Source organism: Neodiprion virginianus, chromosome 1 (genome assembly GCF_021901495.1).
Source record: "Neodiprion virginianus isolate iyNeoVirg1 chromosome 1, iyNeoVirg1.1, whole genome shotgun sequence".
Taxonomy (NCBI): domain Eukaryota; kingdom Metazoa; phylum Arthropoda; class Insecta; order Hymenoptera; family Diprionidae; genus Neodiprion; species Neodiprion virginianus.
The window spans coordinates 21,785,963-21,810,675 of record NC_060877.1 but is presented as its reverse complement, the minus strand read 5'-3'; the positions used below and the strand labels follow the sequence as shown (position 1 = coordinate 21,810,675).

General features: G+C 35.3%; 2 protein-coding genes across 3 annotated transcripts; one reads left to right on the top strand and one right to left on the bottom strand.

Moving 5' to 3' along the window:
* The first annotated feature begins 607 nt into the window (after positions 1-607).
* Positions 608-3,131, top strand: LOC124296941 (39S ribosomal protein L2, mitochondrial). 2 transcript variants are annotated; one of them, XM_046747410.1, is made up of 2 exons: positions 608-925; positions 2,414-3,131. In XM_046747410.1, the coding sequence occupies exons 1-2, from the start codon at positions 697-699 to the stop codon at positions 3,091-3,093; spliced, it is 909 nt and encodes a 302-aa protein (XP_046603366.1). In that variant the 5' UTR covers positions 608-696; the 3' UTR covers positions 3,094-3,131. The 2 variants fall into 2 exon arrangements, with proteins under 2 accessions (XP_046603366.1, XP_046603375.1); XM_046747419.1 differs by having other exon boundaries at positions 610-891.
* A 1,460-nt stretch (positions 3,132-4,591) lies between these two features.
* LOC124296935 (sideroflexin-3) lies at positions 4,592-13,525 on the bottom strand. Its single transcript, XM_046747395.1, has 4 exons — positions 13,055-13,525; positions 12,524-12,700; positions 8,189-8,577; positions 4,592-8,070 (listed from the first exon to the last, which is right to left on the bottom strand). Exons 1-4 carry the CDS (start codon positions 13,234-13,236, stop codon positions 7,826-7,828), a joined length of 993 nt encoding a protein of 330 aa, XP_046603351.1. The 5' UTR covers positions 13,237-13,525; the 3' UTR covers positions 4,592-7,825.
* Positions 13,526-24,713: the final 11,188 nt, after the last annotated feature.

The window sequence follows — 24,713 nt, the reverse complement described above, 5'->3', positions numbered from 1 at the left end:
ATTCGAGATCGAGAGAGCAAATGAAAAGTTTGAATATTTATGAATAATAATGATATGGAATACATCGAGCGCGTGTTGAATAGAATCCCAATTGAAACTGAATAATTCTTCTATTTTCATATCATAGTCAATTATCGTAAATAATCTAGTTTGTCTCCTAGAAAATCATAAAATTCATAGTATGCATCACGTAATAATCGTAAATAGATCACGTAATACATACTTTTGATCTCCGCATCATTATTACGACTGATTTATCATTATTCGTGATCGGTGTACACATCCTTCTCTCGGGTACCTATACTTTAATTAAATCACCTTTTTTGCTACGAATTTTGGAAGAATCTTTTTCTCATAATCAATATATTTTATCGCCGACAAGTCGGTAAGTACACACAAGCCAAGTACTGGCTTGACCTCACCATTGCGAAGACTGTGTTACTCGGAAGGTAAATGTAGCCAGCATCATTTCGAAATCGGTAACTCTCTGATGCTCCGTAATAAGTTCTCAACTCCACCATTGGTAGACCTCAGGGGGCGCAAGCGTACGACGATTTTCGTTTGTCACACCAAAGCCCATTAGGGTTACTGTCCTTATATTCTTCAGTCAACGACTGAAGAATCGAACGTTACGTTGTCACGTGACCTTGCGCACACTGTAGTCGCTGCAGGCGAATTAGTGTCTGTGTAGACAAAATGTCAGCCGCCGTGATAACTCACAGTTTGATAAGACGAGTTTTAAATACACCTGTAAAATGGCAGTTGGCGTGTTGTTTTCAACAAGAAAGAAACGTTTGGAAAGGGATCGACAAGCCGAAACCAGGCGTGCCTGGAACATGCTATCGCCGCATTGTGCACTATCCAGAAGAATACACAGTGAAACCTTTGAAGGTCACTAACCTCGGTGGCAGAGACCCTGTCACTGGCAAGTATCTGTATTTATCCGTTAAATCCGTTCAATGAGGTTTCACGTGGTAATTGCAATTGTTATGAAAAAATTTTAGAGGATCATCAACTCTGTAGTAAATTAGCCCTCACCTACCCTAACCTGAAATTATCGTAAACTAACGCATCCTGATAATACTTTTGCTGAAATGTTTCATGGAAAATTGCTTACTTTATCTTTTCGGTCTCTTAGAAATGGAAGGCGATGATAAATCTGCGAAGCTAGAATAACCATTTGCCATCGATGGCCCGTTATTGGCTACCCAATCAGCGAGCGCATGTTGCATTCATGGAAAATAATTTTGCATTCGGACTAGGTCCCTGACACTCGATCCACCTGACTAAATTCTTCAGTACACCTCCTAGCGTCACCAATTGTAGTTCAGATTGTACAGCGTTAATGAACAAGCGTGCTATCCTCGTCGTCACTCTACCCCCCTTGCTATCAATGCAAGCTAGGTGCAAGACTACTAGCGCTGCACGGCAGGCGGCGACGCTAAAACGGTCATGCCTTATGCTCTGGCTCTTATGCCAGGAACCTGATTAAACGAAGATTTAAGCAGTGCTGAATAAAAATGTTCTAACACTGCTTTTTCTCGGACTGTATTTATTGCGTAACTAGTTACATGTAGCAAACCCTGACCCTCAAACGATTATACATAGTGGCCACTGGTCAGGGCAAACCAAAAAGGTAGAGAATTTGAAAAAGGATCGGGGAAGTTACGGTAATCTTCAATTAGTTAGGAAATTTTGTGGCAGTTTGAAAAGAGAAAGAATAAAGCTACTAATTATATAAAATCAAAATTCTAAGCACAGTTCTTATCCATGTACTGGGTTCCATTATCGTTAAATAGATCATAAATGTATTTTTGAAGATTGATTTATTGAGAGCTTCATTTATTGGGTACACAAATAGGCTCTGTTAGTTGGGATTTTATTCAGGGAAAACTTATAATTTGGTCAAAGAAAGACGGAAAAGTCACAGAATTTGTTCAACTATTTTTAGCGGCCACCATGTTATATTCGTTATAACGAAATTCAATTCCTGTTGCAATAACTTTCTTTAGGCAGTTTTATCCCTGAAAAACATTATATCGTATATGAATACAATTCAAAAATTTATCCTCAGTAATCAACCGCAAAGCACTCGTTACTTTAAAAACGGTAATATGTTGAAAATTATTTGACAAAGAGCTTACAATAAAGTAGAACATAAACAAGATCAAAACAAGTCAAGATGTCACAATTATGATTGACTTATATACACAAAATAATTGTTAGTCAAAATATGAATGAAGTATAATTAAGAAAACATTCTACTTTGCAGTGAGTTTTTGTTATAAATCAAACTGTCACTCACTCTCCCATGAAGTATACAATTAGAAATGGAGATTGAAAAGATACACATTTGTTGTTTATAATGATATCGTTTTCATACTTATTGAATATACATTTGTTCTGTGCGCAGGCAGATTGGTGGTGAAGGGGATTGGAGGAGGCATAAAGCACAAGTATCACTGGATAAACTGGAAACGGGAAGGTCCCAAGGGCTTAGATGAGAAACCAAAGGAGGAAAAGGTGCTGCAGGTATTGAAGGATGGATGTAGAACAGCATTCATCGCACTCGTTGCCTGTGGTCAGGAATTGAAATACATTCTGGCTACACAGAACATGAAGCCAGGTGATGTCATACGCACGTCTCAAGCCATACCACGTATACCTGTAAGAGCAAACGAGGGAGATGCTTTTCCTTTGGGTGCATTACCTGTTGGCACACAGGTTCATTGTGTAGAAAAGTATCCTGGTTACGGTGGAACTTTAGTACACGCAGCTGGTACTTTTGCAACGATTGTACGACATGATGGCACGGGCAGAGTAGTAATAAAAATGCCAAGCAAGCGCGAGTTCAGTTTGCACAATTCGTGTATGGCTACTGTCGGAAGATTGTCGAACCATCTCCACGGTAGTACTCCAATTGGTAGTGCTCAGAACAATCGATTGCTAGGTAACCGACCAAGAAGTGGATTATGGAAACGTAAGGAGGGACGTCATGGACGTAAAATACGTCCGTTACCTCCAGTCAAAGAATTTTCGATTAATAGTAAACTAACACCTGCCTCTTCTGTCAGACTGACACTCAGCGTGTAATTTATTTTCAAACTTGTTAATAAACTTATTAAACACTATATCAGCTCATATAGTTTGATTTAATCAATGCTCCGTGAAATTTTCACAATTTGAAAAGGGTCGTTATAAGTTTTATGTTGCGAAATCTGAAAACCTGAAACAGAATCTGAAATTTATAATGCAATATCGTCATTTGTTCAGGCTACATCTTAACTACTACAATGAATATTTTTCTCGAAGGTAGTGTTGTACTCTAGATTCTATTTGTGTCATGATTTTTTGGTTATTTCATATTTGGCGGTGACATTGATTACAAAAACTATTCAATGATTATATAATCATCCACGAACTTTATTTCACATGCAATGTGTTACCAGATTGTGTGAATAAATGCTTTACAAGTTGTATATAAAGAAAATATTTGCTCTGGAAAATCTGGGACTTAGGAAATTCAAAAATGAAAGTTTGTAACTGGACCTGCTGTTTCAAGCTGTAGAAATGATGTTGAAATCGGTTTTAATTATCAATTACTCCCAGACTCTGTGAACTGCTGCTTGTTAAGTAGATGAAGTGTATTTTATTATCAACTAGAGTGGTTATAAAGTTGGAAACTCGAAAAAAAATCTTCAACTGTTTGACTCGACAAACAGTGGCCAGACAAAAAATTTATTTCTAAATGACCTAAAACTTCACTGTAGTCCACATTCATATCTTAAAGTTTTTAAACAATCTCATTGCTTTTCTACATAATGATATTCTTCGAATAATTCAATCGCTTCACGTACCATGATATTATATTACAGTTATTTCTTACGTAGCAGTATTGCAGCGTGGTGAATAGGATAATAGAGATTAACTTCATGAAAAGAAAGGAAAAGTATCTTTTATAGTACTAATGCGGAATATGTAAATTAAAAAATATACATTGGTGAGTAATATTTCCATCTCAAAATCTGAACATTCAATAGAAAAATTTCAGGTTTAACAGCTTACTTTCCTCGAGTATACGCTGTTCAAAATTGAATATCATTCGTTCCAAAAGTTTCGTCCCGTCGAAAATGAACACATTTCTTTTAATATTTCAAAAATGATTGCATTATTTTTATACACTACATTCTGTACTTGGAAGAAAACATTTATTTTAAGTTGTAGTGGAATGTGATTAGACTTCCTTTTCTGAACTTGCATATTATGATGAGAAATCACAGATTACGATATTAAAATTTTGTACGTGAGTTTAACGAAACATTGAAAAAATTGCTGTTTTGCAACTTTGGAGTAACTTTGAAAAAATTTAGTAATTGCACATTAACGTAGTAAACTTTAATCTCATCATGAACTCCAACGAAGCACGTGCGCAGTGAAAAAAGTTAACGAAACGGTCGTCATAACTTTTCAATAATATTCCTTTTTTCATTCCCTAATCATTATACCCTAAGTTTAGCATCTGCCAAATAACGTTCCAGAGATGACAATGAATTATTTTTCCAATTTGTTGCATACTTTTAAAATCAATATGTAATGATTAAGAACAGTAAATCGTTTAATTTGTATAACTCAGAGGCAGACAACGTTTCTGATCATTAATTATAATATCTTATCGATATTGTACATAAAATTTACTACAATACTTATTCCATATGAATTATAATAATCAAACTTAACAAATTTTTAACCATTAACTAATCACATTCTGCGAGAACGTATCAATGTTAAAGTTATGCTACCGATGCTTAGATTTTCAGGCTGCCCCACTTGGCTTGTTCGTTAGAACGAACTCACAACTAAATCAAGAACTATTTATACGCTTAAAATTATACTTTTACAATTGCGAAAAAAAAAAGAATTTCATGCAGTCTCAATATGACGATCGAAAAGCGATACAGACTCAGATTCTTTTAGTTTTCATATCTTGTATTGTGATGGTGGATCCGTTAATCACCGGCGCTTAAAACTATATCGAACATAAGACATCTCTATTCAGAAAAAATACACCTCAGTGAGAACACATGACCTTGATTTTACATCATTAGTAGGTCACAGGTAGGTAACGAAATTTGACGTAAATTTGACATAATAGTGACATGTTTTCTTACTAAGATATGATGCAAAATTATAAGATATCATTCTGACGTCATACTGACTTAAAAATGATTTAAGTGCTACATAATATTTACATAACGCCGTGCTATAACACTGAGATTATTTGTCTATGTACATTTGACATAACATTGAAATCATATTACGTAATAGGTAATATTTTCTTTCGTATTGTCTCCCGAATAACAAAAAAAAGTTCTTCAACTTTTTCGAGGAACATTGAAATTGCAGCGTAAAATAAGTTTTTTGATATTGCAAGGCCAATAATGTTTAATCATTTGCCATGAGGAATGTCGGCATTAAAATGTTTATAAATATATACTTAGCAATTTTAATAAAACCAAAGAAAAACAATCTAAATTTTTTCTTTAAAATCGCAATATTTAATTATCGAGAATAATTTGCCACAGTGGTTACATCACAGGGACGTCAGCTTTATTACATCCCCGTGAAAAAAATGTCTGATACTTAAGTCCATTTATAGTCTGATAGGCCGATATAATTTTCTGATACGGTTTGATATGACCTGATATGGACATATATATATACCCTAATATTCTCGTATACGTCTATATCAGAAAATATTTTACCGGAATTGCATTTTGATATCGGTATATATGTCAGACTATGTACAACATGCCAATCAGAAGATCTGAATCTATCCGAAACGTCAATTATCCGAAAGATTATTTAGTTCTTGGTTTTTCGCATAACAGGCCGAGGTTCCGTTGTAAAATAGGAGGAAAATTGTGGACTTTTTTCGAAAGAAGTAAACGAAATATGTATTATACATACATCTGCCACTTGTTTTTGAATACATGTATTTTATACACTATAAATTCTATTACGTAAGCGTTATAAATGTTGACCAAAAGTACTATGGATCGAATCAGAAGATAGTTCATCCGTTTGAAATACCTATCTATGTATGTATGCATTGAACGAATTAGAATTTTTGACTATCCGAATGGTTCCCGGCCCCAATTATTTCGGATGATCGACGCTCTACTGCAGCTATAAATGCTTAGATTTCATTATATATAAGCATTTATAGTTATATCCGGCCGCACATGGCCTACACATAGCTTTTTTATCTCGTCAATAGATCTTCTGATATGAAGGTCATATATGCCCCGATATTTCAATGTATGTCCGTGTCAAAAAATGTCAATAAAAAATCAAGTTTCGATGCATTCAGCCAGATATGTCCGCGTATGATTTTGTATATTCGAAACGTTTGAGAATATCAGGATATATACGTCCATATCAGGTCATATAAAGTCATCCCCGGTGAAAAGAAACTCTGTCATTTATTAATAATAAACTAAAAAAAATCAAGAAATTCAAAGAATTGAAAGAAATCTTTACATTCTCGTGATATCAACTTTCAAAAATCAAGTCCATCTTTCAAATGTAGTTTTACAGAAAAATTGTTTTTTAATGAGTTATTCAGAGTCTAATCCATGATATCCTTTCTTGTGGGTGGTGAAACATTTCAAGTTTAGTATGTATAGAAGTTACCAAATAATTCTGTTACGTATTTCTACGTTTGAGTTATAAGTGTATAGTTGATCTGTATAATGTATTGTACCAAGGTGAAGTTTTGAGTATTTTATTGTGTGATATTCTTGTGTAAGATGTACGCCTGTGTTCCAATCCACTACATTATATCTGCATGATATCAGGTATATGTAATCACAAAGTCATATTGACGGCATAGTTATAAACTAAAAAAATTATAACCGTCATTATCACACCAGCGTTATGTCAAATTGATATCAGGAATATTATTTTTGTTACGTCGTCAGTATCTGACGTCGATAAGTGCGAAAAAGTTGACATAAACGTGTTCACTGGGACATGACGTATAAATGAGGATATATGATATAAAACTATTAATTGCATAACTATCACGTTATTGCGGAAAATTCAAGTGGACTTTTGAGACCACGATATGTTTAGTCATAAAACTAAATCAGGCTTACGACGTGTAATTCAGCAATCGGTCAAAGTATCCGTTCCGAGCCTTAACAGCTTGAGTAGACAATTCATACTGCAAAGGTCAAGTGCCACTAATGTACGCGGCTATAGCTTATTACGTGAAAATTGATTGGCGAGAGAGTTATGTAACATAACATCGTTTGCGAAATGTGGCTGAGAACTAATATTTGCAATCAGTTTAAAACGATGTTACTATTATTTAATACTTATTATTCTAAAATTTGGATAATATGGCAAGAAAATTTGCCACGAGAAGCAATATCTTCACTATTATTGTCATTTTATGTGTATAATTAATTATACAAGCGCTGATACTACACGTATCAAGTGAATACATGCAGGGTTACGAATAAATGACTCTGTACGTATACACATATGCTTGTGTCTTACGTCTCCATTCGCTACGCGAGAATCGGTAAAATCACTGAAAAAAAATTTCGCTGATCGAGTGACAGGTCTGGTGGCATGGCCCGGTGTGTGTAACTCGATTACAAAAACCACAAGAAAAATTTCTGACAGATCATCATAAATTTTAAGTTGGCTAATTCTCTAGACTTTTTCCAACACAGTCGATACAACCCATTGTTATTTCGATTTGCAATATATTCAACCCGACTATATAATATGAGGTGAAATCTAAATTTCTGTTTTCTTATAAACCCTTGTTATAGTATACTATTTCGGCGTTTTGATCCCTGGATCGTATTTGTTCTTGCACTTCTGGTTCCAACTCTTTCACGGGAACGGCAACGCGCTGTGCAAATAATGCACAGCAAAGGGGAGTTGCAAATGTTAAGCAAACACCGCAAAGGGCGACTTGAATCGGACCCGCTGCCCATGGCATCCGCCTCAATAAGTTTCTCTTTTCCATGTAGTTCATGAGCAGCGGTGCTAATACTGGAAGAAACATTTAAAAGTTGAAAGTAGGTTATTACTGGTTCGAACAAAGGCCAAGGCTCATTGTCGCGGCATTAATATCACGCTGAGGAAACCGTATAAATTGAAATGTACAAACCCATGCTAGGCGAGGCCATCAGAATTCGCGAAAAGGTAACGGAGAAGATTGCCTGTTTTGCGGCGGAAACGCTGCTTCCTACTTTTTGCCCTTTTTCATTTTGAAGCTCGATACCTTCGCGTAATTCGGTTATCCGCATCATGGGTATGTTGACACAGTTAGCAGCAGCAACTGCTGCAAGCGGTACCAATCTCCCCGCCAACGGCGGTCCTTTCTTTGCAAGGTGGTTCAAGGATAGTGCCGTAAAAAGGGCGCCCCCGGTCGCCCCCACGTAACTTTGTACCAAAGTTGATACTGGGATTGGACTGGATCCACTCCGATTCGTATAGTTAACCAAAGCGTTGAAAGACTGATTGAACCATTGCCAGAATACGACTGCCGGAGTTGACCTGCAAGTTTTGAACCGTTGGTAGTTTGTACATTTATTTACGTACTAATTTCGTGAATACATATTCCGTACGTGGTATCTGAGCCAGTAATTCACTCGGCACCAATCAAAGACCCCAATCAAAGTGTGGAGAAGGTATGTAGGTATAAGGGCTTTAACGCGAACAAACCTTCAGGGGGACATCCATGATGGATATGCAATGCCTCTATTAGACATGCATTTCAACTGAAATGAGGTGCAATAGAGGTCTATTTGAGATCCAAGTATCTGCTGTAGAACTCTACAAGATAACTACATGCACAGATCTTCGTTAGAAACCTCATGGATTTTACGGAGAAGATATTTGGACCTCCAATGGACGTCCTTTCAATCGATTATTCATGTGTCATCCACACGGAACCGCTAATAAACGTATTACGAAAAACATCAGAAACTACCATGTGCATTTTTCCTTACATGCGATTCACTTGAAATTTTTCGTGCCCCGGCATTTGCGGTTGCTGATTAAGAATTTGGACTCGAAACTCGAAAATCCAAAATGGTGGATCGAATATGGCAGACGCAAATTGAAAAAATTATTTAATTTCGATAAAACTATACGTTACATGGTTTTTGCGGTCACTGATTACGAATCTGAACTCGAAATTTGAACATTGAAAGTATCGGATCGAATATTGCATGTTTTTTTCTTGTATATCCGTTAACCAAATCTGAAAGTTTGTGCATATAAAGTTGGCCACTTCAAGTTTCACATATTCTAAGTTAAAATATTTCTTCGAATATTGATTTTGATCAATTTTTAGCATGTAGATGACAGACACTGAAACACTTTAATTGAATAATTTTTCCCTTTAAAAGGAGTCCACTATATCATAGTCGTCACAAATTACGATGATTCTAAATAATATGGTAAAACATTGGGTTGAGGGGCATTTTAAAAAAATATTCAATTTTTAAAGTGAAAGTTGAGATTCTTTTATGGAACTTGGTTGCAATATATAAGAAATTCGGACGATCTGCGTCATTCTGGGCAGTCAAATGGTCTCCATACGGGTTCTTACACTGAGAAAAATTTCATTTGGTACAGTAACTAGAAAAATTCAGTAAAACAGGTATCGTTAAAAAAACTGTTTGAATATTGTTGGCATTACGTAAAACGAGGTACGCGTAACCATTTTGTACTATTGTCGATCCGTTTTTGGTAATTATAACACAAAATCAGTTCTTTACTTTACTTTTATTCTACTTTTTTAGTTAAATGAGGCTTTAACATCAATTTATTGTTGCACAAGCATTAAAGTTTCGCAACATTACAAGAAAATATAGTAACAGTGATCGTAATTAGAAAGAATAGCAACGGATACTAGACTTTCTGGCAACAGCTAGAAAACTAATTTTCATTTTCTACCTCGATATTTTTCGATTATGGTAAAAAATGAAAATAGTTAAGGACTGAGCGGTAACCGAAACTAAAAATTTCTTTCAGTGTATGCACAGAAAATGAAATCAATTAGTATCATGTATCTATTATTCATATTTAAAAATTTCCAAAAATGCGTACAGATATAGGGCCCAACTAAATGAACTCGCAAGAAAAGCACTGAGGTCCGAATATATGAATTTGATCCTGGAAGCATTTTGTAGAAAATTCTTTGCAAAAGTGCAATTTGAATTTTTAATGTAAAATCGACAGTTTAATCACGAAGCAGGTTTACTTAATTTTTACATTAAATTAATTTGTGAGATGATAACTTGCGGACTGTTGAATCTACAGAATTTGATCCTTGGAACTTTGTTGTAGAGTAATTGAATTTCCCACAAATTTGTTACTTTAATTTTTGCAATAAAGTCAATATTTTAGCTAATCAAAACCTTCAAAGTTGGATTTTTATGTACAATTCTCATGAATTTTGTTCAATGGAGCACTTTGACGTAAATTGAATGTAGAGTATTTATTCTCTACAAAATGGTTAAGTGGTCAAAATTCACAAGCATAATAACATCATCGTGTTTTTTAAATATCTAGTTACCTCGAATTCCGAGAGTGATGTGTCTATAATTCGGTTAAGAGATATCCGTGAGCAAGAATAATTTTTTTGCTTTGTACGGATAGTTTTTCAGATGAAAGCGGAAAAAAATTATGTAACGGTTACCAGCATGGCACACAATAAATTAGCGGCTGAGCAAGACAACATTGTACATTAGGATTTGGTTTAACAATATTTTATTTCAGCTCTGAATTTAAAAACATCGTGCTTCAAAATTATTGAAATATGTCATACGTCAGAATTGTACTCAAAACCATTCCATCTCAGAGATTGGTGAATATGATTTTTAAAGGCTAAAAGTGGTGGTTAACTTGTTAAATGCGATTAACTGTTAGCATGACTTTACTCAATCATAATGCAATATTGGACCGTAATTAATGTTTTATTTACGAATTACTGGGTTTGTATAGCAAAAAATCGGATCTGTCGTTTCTTTGCGGAAAACAGCTGATTACCGAAAATGCACGAAAGCTTATATCACAGCATATCATAGCTTTGTAAGTATCAAGTACTAATGGAGTTTTTGTATTACGGTCAGTTTACTTTGTCTCTTCTCTTCTCTATGGGTGACCAACAATATACATAAACCATAATTCATATCATATTGAATAACAGATGACAACGATTATTTAATAAAAAAAATTCACCGTCACTCTTTTTGTTTGACGTTAGTTTTTAATATAATTAATAAAGTTATTTTATAGTGGAATTTATATCTACAAATTAATGCTATAACTATTCAAAATCGTAATTGATAAATAATTTGTGGAATAAAGTCAACGTGTCACATAAAAATTTAGTAAAGAAAGATTGAAATTTCATTCCAGTTTATATTTTAACCAGCATTTTTATTCTTATAAAAATTATGTATTCAAAAATGTCTTAGTATGAGAAAAATTTTGCAAACGAAATACTGATATTTATATCATATAGGATGTTTTTGGTCAAAATTCTGAGATGATTTTGAATTAAATCCTGGAATACAATGTTTCTCAAACCAATTCTCGAATATAATGTTGCTGAACCAATTAATTCTCAGCCGTGGGAATGTTGCAAGACGCATTTTTCTATGAGGTTAAAGGGTGGAGTTTTTATAATATTACATCTCAAAGTTACGTGTTGCGTCATTTATTATTACACTCAGGGTCAACATTGTTTTGTGTGTTGACCGTAGATGTGACATGCGGTTATCCGAGGAACTCATCGTCAGTTTATGCATTCGTTGCATAAATAATTGCGAGGCTAAGCAATTTGCATGACTGATTAGTATATTTATAAACTTCGTTTAGTCAACTTGTTTACAAACATGTTGAATGAAGTTTGCAACTTGTAATATTGACGAAACGAAACATTAGCAGAAAAAAAAAATAAAAATTTCATAACTTAAAAATTATACCAAATTGTGCACAAGTATATCCTGTTCCATTAAAGTTCTTATTCGCGGTTTATTACACTTCGGACAATTTTTTGGTTGCTCAATAGCGATTCATAAAAAATTTTTCGAGCTTCAACTTTTCCGTTTCGGTCTGCTGAGATTCCGTATCTCCAATTCGAGACTCGTAGACTGTGCAGTATGGTCTGCACGTATTGTATCACAGGTTATCGATAAAGTAACAGGTAATCTTTCGATTAAGGTGATCAATGAAACCATCGAGAGGGGCAATTTGTCATTCGTTTCAAGTTGACGAGAGAGGTTGATTTATGATTATATATTCTCGGTACATGGCTCGATCAATCTACAGTCTTGAGGTTTTGGGTCAGTGCAAAATGTTATCGAACTACTCGTTGATTAAATGTACGAGCGTTTACGGTGTCAGCGTTGTATAGTAGGCTCAACTGATAAGTTGTAGGCAAAACTGGTACAAGACTAGCTGCCATAAATTATAAATATTTACACACTTGTAGAAGGTCATCATGCAGCCAGTGATCAGCATATTCATAGGCACCTGAGCACTCATACGTCCAATTAAGATCATCTTTTCCCCGGTGTCGGGATGATACGCACTGTCGTAAAGATACTTGCAGCTCCACAGTTTATCTTCCGTTATCCCCAGTTTCTCCAGGCTTTCACCTTTCCTGATTCAAATTTCAATAATTATAGTTCACAAGTGTAATTCGTGACTGATAATCATCATCAATGAATATTTTATCACGGAAATGGTAAATCCTGAAATTATAATTCGGGTGACACGTTCAATGGGTTCAAATGGTTCAAAACAACATACGCGTGTGCAAAGTTACGCAACGCAATCGCGTGGATAATTCGATACTGCTATACTTTAATAACTCCAAGAATCCATTGTTGAAAGTGTATAACACTCAATTGAAAAGAATGCCTATGTTACGAGTGAATACTTGGCACATCTTTGGTAGCAGCTGAATAAATTGCACGTATAGGAACACCGTGTAAATATATTTGCATTAATCTACCTATATTTATGAACAATATCGCTAGCCTCGGCGAGTTGTTCAGCGGTGGCAAAAACGTTCATCGGATTGGTCAGTGTGAAGAAATGGCGAGCCCGACCCAGGTACGATCCTTGGTCCCATTTTGGCTTCTCAATATCAATAAATTGGCTTTTTCGCTCACTACTTTTTCCGTTCACGGACATGTTTTCTTGAAATTATTCCTGCTGTTTGCCACTTTTCAATACAAGAGTTAGATATGACAGCCCCCGATTCTATCCGTGTAACTGAAGCTGGTATTCAAATTGCACGTTTGATCGAAAAATTTCGAGATAAAGCGAATCTGTATCGATGAAAAACAGGTATTGATTATGCCTGACCGCTGGCAATGGTGCGCTGCTATTATGGAGCAGCTACCCATTCGCCGAGAAGGGAATTGGGAAGACTGGCGAGTACGAGGAATGGGGCCAGAGCGAACGCGTGCGCTGGACTCGTTCGAATCTGAATTCTGAATTCTCGTCGATAAGCGTAATGCATGCGTAGGAGTGTAACTTCTGCGCGCGCAACTTTAGTTCAGCTTACGACCGCAAGGTCGAGGTTGTGTCGTTAAAATTATTCATACTTTGAGCATAAGAGGTTCGCGGGTATTTCCAAGTTTCCAACCACTAACAGTAGGTGGACATCTTGGTACCCGAAGCGTTGGAACACCTTGGCAGTTCGTTGTGTCGCTTATTGTTAGACAACGTAAATAAAGCCAGGCAATAAAAATCAAATTTGTAAAATAATCATTACGACTGGGTATTGATGTAGAAATTGTTTATTCCTTGTCCATTTATCTTGCGCCAGTGTAGTCGTAAAGATAATTTTTTGTTCCATTTCCTTCCCATTCACTGCAAGTTATATGTGGAACTCTAAGCAACGTTAGCATTATAAGGATCAAAATACTTTCTACCTATTTTTCTTGTTATTTGGCGATAATGGGTTCACTTTCACTGTACTCTAGGCAAATTGAGGCGGAGTGGTTACATCGACAATGGGTATTATGAAACTCTGACAATACAGGTTAACAACCAAAAGTCGTCCGAGATTTAACCAGTTATTTGTAATTGAAAGTCTCTACTACGTTTAGTCTGGTTATAAATTGAGATTAATGTTACAAAATAACGTGTTCTTGACGTATTTCGAGAGGTGATAACTTGAAAAGAGGTAAACTGCAGGCTGTATCTTGCAAACAAAGCTCCGCATACAATTCACGCTGTTGAGGTAATATTTTAAAACTGGTATCAAACCTGCGGCTCATTCTGTGCACGAGTAAGTTTGTCAAGCCGTTAAGAATACGTCATAAGCGATTCAAAACTCATTTTATAGAAACAAACGTATACCAGGAACATCTTACTCGCGAGTCTAGACTTTGTGGCAAAAGGCTTGTGTAAAACCATTGATACTATGTTTGGATATTTTTGTCTAAAATTTCATGTTTAAATTACTTTAACATTAAAATTGAAGTACTACCAAACATTGAAGATTCCATCAGCCCGCGGTTGTAGTCGGTTAATAGCTCTTCATGAGGGAGCTCTTTTGTTTAAACATTCTTTATGGTTATTCCGCGTGATCCAGAGGTGGCATAAAATCTGAGAGTTTGAATACCGAAGTAGTTCTTGACAAATTTTTTGTGTGGCTGCAGGATCGGTGCCTTTCTACGAGCTCGTACGTGACTTTATCCCCTCAGGAGTTTCGGTAATTAAACTTTTGCCCATAGCAGAATGAGGTTTTAAAAGGTACGCCAATTGTACAGAATGAAAAATGTTTGTGGATAACTGTGTTCCCCTCTTAAATCTATTCGTCTAATGTCCGTTAGAGGATTCTTTATCTCTATTTTGTACGCCTTCCTCTTTTCAGCTACCAAGCATGGGCTTTGTTGAATTGTATTTCGGCGTATTGAATAAAACACTATATCGAATTTCCGAACTGGCCTCGGGATTGGTTCCACTTACGTAAATTAAAATCAGTTTTCTACGTGATTCTTCGCGACTTATGAGCTCTAAAAGTTCATCTCGAATTTCTGTTCGCCACATCTCAACCAGCTACTTTTGATCAGGTGCTATTGGTAGCAATAAACAAGAGCACCGATTTATCGTGGCGAGAATGAAAATATGCTCATTTATTTCTCAGATCAATTGCAAACGAGGTATTCTCTAGCAACTAGGTACATCATATCACTCGGACCAACATCAAAGTATACAAAACTAATAGCGCCGATTCGTATGATTATTGAAAACAGTTTCAAATGCAAATCTTGTATTATCCTGTTGTCGCTATGATCGTATTATAGACAAACGATTGACCGTAACTTTTTTTTTTTGGAAATCAAACTGATCTCAATCAACACTAAAGTCAAAAAGTCTTCTAAATGATCGCGATGAGATATCCGATTTCGAAATAATTCACCATTTCCCAAACAATACTGATAGTAGACAGTTTTTGTCTGACAAAAGTTATTTTTTGGAATTGACGATAATCTAAGCCCAAAAAATTTCCTTGCGTAATAGATATACTCCAGACGAAATAATTTTCAATTGTCAACATAAATTATATTTATAAATCAGAATAAAATCACCTCAAATGATTAGCCTATGGTGGATGATTTTTCTGAATTTTTTAAACGTATTGTTCATGAAGTCAGTTTTCTCAATCCCCCAAAACAGTTGTCCGACAATTAGTCCCGTTAATAGGGGTTTTTGCCCTATAAAAGGTGGGGTAATATATATATATCACTATATAGTGATTTTGTTATAAATTATTTAGTTCCAGGCCCAGATGAAAACTTCAAAATCTCGACCTTGGACCGGAGGGATCCGCCATCTTGGATTAATGCTATGAAAAAAATTTTTTTTTCCAAATAATTCGTTACACATTAACTTACCAAAAAAGTATTAAACGAAAAACGTAGGAATTTTAGTTTTCTCCAAATTTGTATGAGACACTTTTGTTGTACAACCAACCGTTCAGGAATGATTTGGAAACAAAATTTTTTAACTATTGCTCCAAGATGGCGGATCCCTCCTCTCCGCCAAGATCGAAATCTTAGATTTTTCCGCGGGGCCCGGAATTAAATAACATATATATATCGAAATCAGTACTACCCCACCTTTTTTAAGGCAAAGACCTTTTTTACTCCATATTGACTGGACTAAATATTTCTTCTGAGGAAACTATTTAAGTATTTCAATTGGGTTTGCATTCATGGGTTGAAATTATGTTGTTTCAAAGTTTGGCTTTTAGAGAATAACCAGTCATTCAATACATTTAAAACTTTGTGATTTTCTTGTTTTTTGAATTTAATAATTTTGAAAAGTGTTTCGAGAGTTTGATTAACGAATGCCAGATTACGATATTTTGGATCTTGAAGTATGTAGTCTTCCAAACAATTTTCCGTGCACCAGTTTCGTCTTCAGGCGTAACAGAAAAAGTGATAAAAAAGTGAATTGTAGTATTTCGAAAGTAATCGTAACACAATCTTTACTTTTGTTGTAGATTCGATACAATATGAGGATTCGAAATTACCGCATATTATGTCCAACTGGATTCTTGAATGCAGTGAGAGTAAGAAATTGAAGAAAAGTCATCGATACCAATCAACTGTATAAAAAGAACAAAATAATCGAATTCATAACAAGTAAATACAGGATGGTCTATTTAAGTTAACACAGCAGAATGTCTTGGGAACAATGCATTTTAGAGAAACATGTTTGCGATAAAAGTTTCATGGCTCGAAAGGGGCAAAACACTGTACTACCGAACTTTTTATTTGGTGGAGGTTCAAAATGTCATTTCGAGGTTAACATAGTTTTATGAACGGAAAGGTGTAGTTGCTATAAACAAATTTGCATTTTACAAAAAAAAAATAATTTCTTTATCCCAAATTGTTTTTCCTACGACACTAATTTTTCAAGTTATTATTAAACTAGTAAAATAGGTAGTGGGAATATGTGTGTGGAATTGCAGGTGATAAAATAATTGGGCCGTTTTTTATCAATGGTACATTGAATGGAGAAACGAACAGATGGTTTTTAGATTAAGAATTGCCGGGACTGATTGAAAATTTGGATCTCGAAACAAGACGAAGTACGTGGTTTTAGCATGATGGTTTTCCAGCTGATTATTCCAGGTTATCCAGAAAGGTTATCCGTCGCCTCGTGATTGATAACAATTTCTGGATTAGTAAAGACGGACAAGTAAATTGACACTTTGAGTCCCAGATCTTACAAGTCCTGATTCTTTTTTATGGGGCTACCTTCTAGAAAGAGAATATGAAGGAGCGAATTAGAAATGCTTGCAGAGGCTTTGAAGGAGATCATTTACTACGCTGTCACGCATTTTTTATAGAACGTCTTGACAAGTGCATTGAAGTTAACGGACATACTTTGAGCATCTATTGAAATGAATATTTTCGTAAATAACTGCATTATTGGGTACCGAATTTATTAATTTTGAGATATCTTGAAAAATTGATGTGCTAGAAAAAAAAGTTTTTTTTTTTTTCACATGACCTTCTAAATCTCTACAGAATGAAAAGTACGATAATACGGTCTGTTATGCCCCCTTTGAACCATAACAATCTTATAACAAAACATTTTTCTTTAAACTTCTTTGCTGTCAAGATTCTACTGCTTCTACTTGAATGGATCACTGTGTATAGATAACGGGTTGTCCACTTGATTAAAGTCGTGCAAACTGATGTCAACTTCTACATGAGAAATGCAACTCAGGCAAAAAAAAAAAAAAACTCTTTTAAAAGACAATCATTAGTGAAGAAAACTCACAGTTTTGTGCACAAAACAATATTTTCGTTTGTAGCCCTTTTCAAACTGTCTATACTTGCGTATGTGATAAAATATGAGTGAGATGATCATGTAAGTTAAGAGGCGGCTATCGTTAATGATCTCAGCGTCCATTCGAACCTTCAGGACCCAGACTGAGAGACATTTTTATTTCGTGTTCCGTTTATCGCTCGTCCTTAACTATTTTCATTTTTTACCACATTCGAAAAATATGGTTCTAGATACAAAATGAAAATCAGTTTTGTAGCTGTTACCAGAAAGTCTGGTATTCGTTACTATTCTTTTTCATTGTGATCACTGTTACTATATTTTCTTGTAACTGTTTCGAAAATTTAATGCTTGTGCAACAATGAATTAATTTTAAAACCTCATTTAACTAAAAAAGTAGAGTAAACCTCACAAACTGATTTTGCGTTGCAATTACCAAAAAAGGATCAACAATAGCGCAAAATGGTTACGCGTACCTCGTTTTTCGCAATTCCAACATTATTCAAACAGTTTTTTTAACGATACCTGTTTTACTGAATTTTTCTAGTTACTATAACAAATAAAATTTTTCTCAGTGCATGGAGCTATAATATTGATTATCGTTGCTTTCGAAATCTGTTAAATGGTAATCAGGTGCTTAAGAATAAATCTGCGTGTTCTATTTCAAGACCTTTGGCATTGTGAAAAGAGTTCAAACAAATGATTTTGCCACAGGGTAACTGGCATCGTAAATAAATTTCTCCGACTTGAATCTTCCACACAAGATGACTATATACGGTTTTCCAGAAGCGCGGTTCAAGGATTATCAGATGCTTTTGAAGCAGATTCAAAAGCACAACTATGGGGACACGTTGTAACTCGTTGAATTCCTCTTGAGTACCGTTATGCGACGCATTTGATAATATCAGAAGTCAGGTGTGTTTTTACCCATCATTACACCATTATTGTTCCGACAATTAAAAAAATGTGAGGAGCAAAATGATGTATGGACGTTGTACTGTCGTCGAAGTCCTGACACGGTAGTTGGATACAAATGTGACAGGTGAAAAGTCGGCGTTAAAAATGAAGAGACCTTCGGAATGCCCTCGTAACCGACATCTCTGGTCCAGGGACTTTTCACAACTGGATTTAAATTCGAACTCCCGTGTGTAATCTTCAAAAAACACGTACGTAGTTCTGTTCCTGATGTTTCTACGATTTTTTCCGTCGTAAATATTAAGTTTTTGCGCTATATGGCATCCTAGTGAATCACTTCTTGTTCTAATTGTAGATATTTTCGGTATTTTATTCAACTTTATGATCCAGCTGTTTGAAACATCCAGCTCTCACTTAGGGTACACTTTTACTTCAAATACGATATGATGTGAAAATGATACTATGAGCACGGTAGTATTAAGATATTAACGAAAAAATCAGAGAAATTGTTGGACTGGGTACTCTTATAGGTCAGGAGTGAAGAAAAAAACATCAAAAAAGTGCTTGAACGTACTTCAATTGTTGGTGTCAAGATAAGTATTATATTATTCCCAGAATCCGTTCTAGAATGTTTCAGGAACAATTTCCAAGAAGAATTGACAATATCCTTATAAGCGCCGTTTTTTATTTTTGCCATTGTTAACGTTAATTTTTTGAGTGAATTGAAACAAGCGATTTATTTTCGAAATACATTATGTTTAAAGTAGGAAAATAACATTTATAATTCTTTTGTAATATGAATGTTGTATAACAAGTGTATTTTTACATCACTTTTAATGTACTTGATTTTATGCTGACGTCAAAAAACAACCTTTTTTTAACAAAAATTATGTAGCACTAGAAAACTAAACATGTTTACTGTTATAATCTTGCGCAGCCTTCAATAAATTACTGGAGAAATTATCATTATTTTTTATAACCTTGTATTTGTTCCACTTTTTTTTTAATCTGCATGCACCGATTCCATTAATTGTTAGCTGTAGTATCCAAGACCTCGTTGTTTTTTTTTGCGTGTATTATTTACATGCTTTTCAACGTTGTTTTAATTAGATGAACTGTTTGACTTATGAATTTCACCACGATATAATTCAGTTCAACATTTAGAACACAGTCTCACATTTTTAGAACCTACACTTTTCGTACCAGATTTGTTTGACTTTACAACAAATTTTTAGACGGGAAGAAAAAGCGCATTCTCGAAAACGGCCGAGTCTTACAAATATGATTGAACGAAACGTAAAGGTTTTTTTTTCAACCATACAACTACTAATTTTTGTAGTTTTCAAAATTTGGAAAGTCGTGAAAGATATTGGAAAGGTGATCGAACAAAAGTTGCTCGATTCGCGAAGTGGGTAGATACATACATGCCTCGTACGTTTCTCAAATATTGTAGCTTGACATTAATTGCATCGCGTAATGGAGTGAAGCGAATGCTCATTACACGGTTACAAGTATAAGTGTACTAATACCGCATATCAACGGAATCGAAGCATTAGACTTGAGGTAAGTGAGACGAGGTGTACACGAAATGTCAGAAGATGATGTTCGGATAAAAAGAATCCGGTGGTAAACACGTGTTTCTCTCATTAGAAGATGATGTTTAACCGACTATGGCGGCATAGCTATTCATCATTGTCTGTATATTACTCCTTATTATTCCATGCCGTTAAAAAAGATCGTTTATTTTATTTGCAAGGTGCTTGCTCCAAAAGTTAGGCATCGTATCGGCATGGTCATTTTGGAGTGACACACTTCGTTGCGAGTAGATCATCATTTTGTCCTACCAAATTTCAGTAACGCGTGCTATATCTGTCAGTCACACATGGTTAGTCTAGCAGAAAGCTTAAACTAACTGTTGACGGTAGCATAATATGCAACTTCAACTTTAATTTCTACCTTGTTTAGGCGTGCAGTGTGATGCGAGGAAATATTTTGAAGGTACAACGAGGTTAACCAGAGCAGAAACTGAAATGTTAAAATCTTGTGCGCATAACAAAAACGTTTTAAGGCCTCTTCGTTATTACGTTAACATTGAGTGATTCGCACTGTTTATCTTTGCACCCCACCGGAAGCGACGCTTCAACTCGGTGACAATGTTTCGGTCGGGCGCAGCTGAAACTGGGTGATATTTATGAATTTAGAAATTCTAACCGATCAGATATTCAACCATGTATGATTTGATTATCATTTCTTAATTGGTTATTTCCTGGCACAGCTCGATTCGAGATAAAAAGTCATTATTCATCGTAACACGAGGTTTTATAAATATATGCGAGACGAACTGACCAAACGAAGAATTTCTAAAATGAAAGAGAGAAAGATGAGCTCGTAGAGAAAAATTACCTGCGCATCAATAAACATTACTCGCTCAAAACTTCAACTAACGGGGAATCCGGTTTGTAAATCGTATTAGAAAGCTATGTACCTAATGGAATTTAACGAGCCTAATATCCTTTTTGTAAGGTGTAAGTGCGATAAACCCTTCGAGGCTGTTCGGCCCCAGGACGCTTCCCCCAGTGTAAAACTTTAAATCAACCGAATCGATTTAGTTGGATGAAAAATTGTAGCTTCAATCATTATTTTGTCAAAATGAATATACCGTAGTTAATAAAATAAATTCTGTTGGATCAAATAAACCAAACGAATCGTTTGAACTGTGCGGTTGATTTGAGTGAAAATTTGATACGTCCAAACAATATTTAGCTATGTCAACTCGACGTTCCGGTTGAAGAAGGCGGTGGCTGAGGTTGAATGCGTGCAATTGCTTTAACGAAATATTTCTTTTTTTTCTTCAAAGAATTGAGTATTCCGTGGAATCAAATTTGATCTTCTTGAATCAACAGCCACATGTGATTTAGTAGATAAATTGATTTCGTTAAACTAAGTGATTTTTATTTTATCCGTTTAAAGTTATACATCGTTGAATACGTATGGTTGAATGAATCTTTAGTCAGGAACTTTTGATGATCGAAAGAAACAAATCAAGTTTCTTAGCCTTAACAAATCTACATTTCGTAGGTAGCACTTGTTTCGTTCATCCACGTCAGCGAATATAATTTTTTAGGGTATAAAGTTTGATTGGAAACTAAAACTGCGTTTTATTTGACTTGCAAACAAATATAAGTTATTTGTGTTACCGAAAATTCTACCAACTGCAGTAGTTAGATTAAAAGTTTCAATTTTTTCCAGTCAGAACCATTCCAAACGATTGCAGAACTTTCTTTGATTCCATTCAGTCTCGTCAAGTGAAATTTATAGTAATTCTATAAAAACATTACCTTATTTTATGACCTGAGCATTTGTTTATCCGAACGATATGAGATTATAGTCAACGAATAAGTTGATTTAAGTAATGATTAAAAAACTACACTCATCGTTAACTGAATGTTCAGCTGCTTGTACTTGGCTGTGAATTTTGCGACTAGATATTCAGTTCCGTTAACTGGGATTTTTTAAAATAATAAAACATGATCTTGCATTGATCAAACATTTGTTGGATCGAAAAGTAGGATATTTAGGTTAACAAAATGGTTCCATTATTAACTATACAATACAGGTCGTTCCACTTAATATTTCGTTGACTGTACATCCTCGTATTTGTGTTAAATAATAAGTTAGTCAGTAGAAGTATTTTTCATTTAGTGCGTGCAACTTATAAATTGTTGTAATTTCTTTTTTTGGCTCAACGAGTGTAAGGTTGACGGAAAAATTGACCCAGTTGACAGATACTACGATCTAGACGAGCAAGCCAAAAAAGTACGTCCAGCTAGGGTCGTGACCAGGTCAGCTTACGAATGAAGAGTTGTAATTCGATCAACTTTCGCTACGTATGAAATTTGCTGAATTCGTCGTTCGCTTCATTGAAAGTACGAAAATTGTACCTGAGCTAAAAGAGTTCCGCAATGCAATTTTGCGATTGACAGAGAAGAGTCTTATTTCTCAATTCCTCGACTCCAAAAGCGTTCTCAAATACTATCAACAATACAAGTTCACAACAAAGCATGTAGAGCACGACGTGCACCCAATGACCTGAATCGCATCGAGATTAAAAACTGCGTATACTCAAGTCGATGGAATATCTATTTCCAGCGAAGGTGAAATTTTCCACGAGAATTTGAATCTTCAAAGTGATTTGTTGACTCGTCTTGGGCGCCTCGCAGATTCTTGATTCAATGGTAGGTCGAACAATTCCTTGAACTAGATTATCAGGCAATAATTAGTTCTAGGCTTACTCAGCCCGATTAACTTTGCGGCTGACGAACTTGTGACAGGGTCAAATTACGTATCCTTTATATCTTCACAGCAGCGGCATTCAGCGTTTTTTTTCTACGGGACTTGATTTTCTTCTAACATACGTATACAACGATAACGCCTGTATTCCCTTTAATACTCTTCACGATGTGAATCGATGCGAAATCGATCGGCCTCTAATATCAACGACGATACCGCGAGTGGATCCCCTGTTTCCTGATTAGTATCTATGTAGGTCTCTAGCGATTGACCATTGAGTGCTGGATCACTACGATGGTCGGTAGGCGACCGAAGGATCGGATCGAATTTCAAACATGGTCGTCGACCATATGAGACAGTTTTAACATAGCTGTGAACCGTTTGCGTGGTTGTATCACATATTCTTCTTGACAGATGGTTAGGAATCCGTAAAACCGAAATCCCTTCAACTTTCACAAGGTGTAAGAATATTGTTCGGACCACGGATCGCAACAGCTTGCAGGTCAAGGGACAGAGTCTGTTTGGAAAAATTCAGTTAAGGCAAATACGGAACTGAATGTCTCTGAAGTAGTAAACCACCGTTTAAAAGCGGCAGTTGGAACATTTTAGTGTTTCCTTCTGGGTTAATCAGTATTCTACCGGTTCATGTACTCAAATTCTTGCGCTAACATCGTGCGTGACGAGATTCTAGTTTCACGTATTCTTACAACATTTGATCAATGACTGAGATCATTTGCCATCACAGTTTTTATCTAATTTTTTTTTTTTTGGATTTCATCCTCCTAATGAGTAGCCGTTTGCGTCGGTCAGTTGGAGATTCTAAAGGTACCGTAAGCGATCCGGACTCGTATAGTGGTAACCAGTTCACCAAAACGATGAATTAAAATTACCAATAAGGGAGAAATCAAGAATTAGAATTATTTTGTTTTTGTTTGCAACATTAGCATTGATAACGAGAAATGATTAGTGGTTCATCCAAATAAGTGTAATCTGTTATTTTGATCGGTTTTCGAGACTCGCAAAAACGCAAACAGGTGTAACGATTAAGTATTTATACCTACCTTGAAGTTAGTTTTTACTTTGGCTAGATAGCTTAATAGATGAACTTTCTTACAATCATGTGGTTTGAAGTTTCATTTGACAACGGGCTACTTATGTATCTATGTTGCTGGCGAAATCGTTTGCGGATGAACATTGGCGAATTTTGCGATCTGGTTAATAAAATCGCGTTCTCTTATTATAAATTATTCGAACCTTACTTGAAATTGCCAATTTGGCAAATAGTATGATACATTAAACGATTTTTTTCTTTAACTCTGCATGTGTGAGATTCAGTTGAAATCAATTTTTGTGAGCTTTATGTGCTTCTTGACTGCGAGCACTTTTACAGTCAACCCAAGATTTTGTTTATTTTCTGTAGTTCGAACAAACATCGATTTATAAAAAAGTATACACTTGCTTTATAATTTCAAAATGCCTTTCAAAAATATACCATACACTATTTTGGAATGCATTTCACGTCGATGAAATGTATCAGTAAAAAAAAAACCGTGGAAATAATAACTCACATAAGATCGAGACATTTTTTGACAATTTAAATATTCATATAATGTCTAACAAGAGAAGTACACGCATCCGGGGTGCCTGAT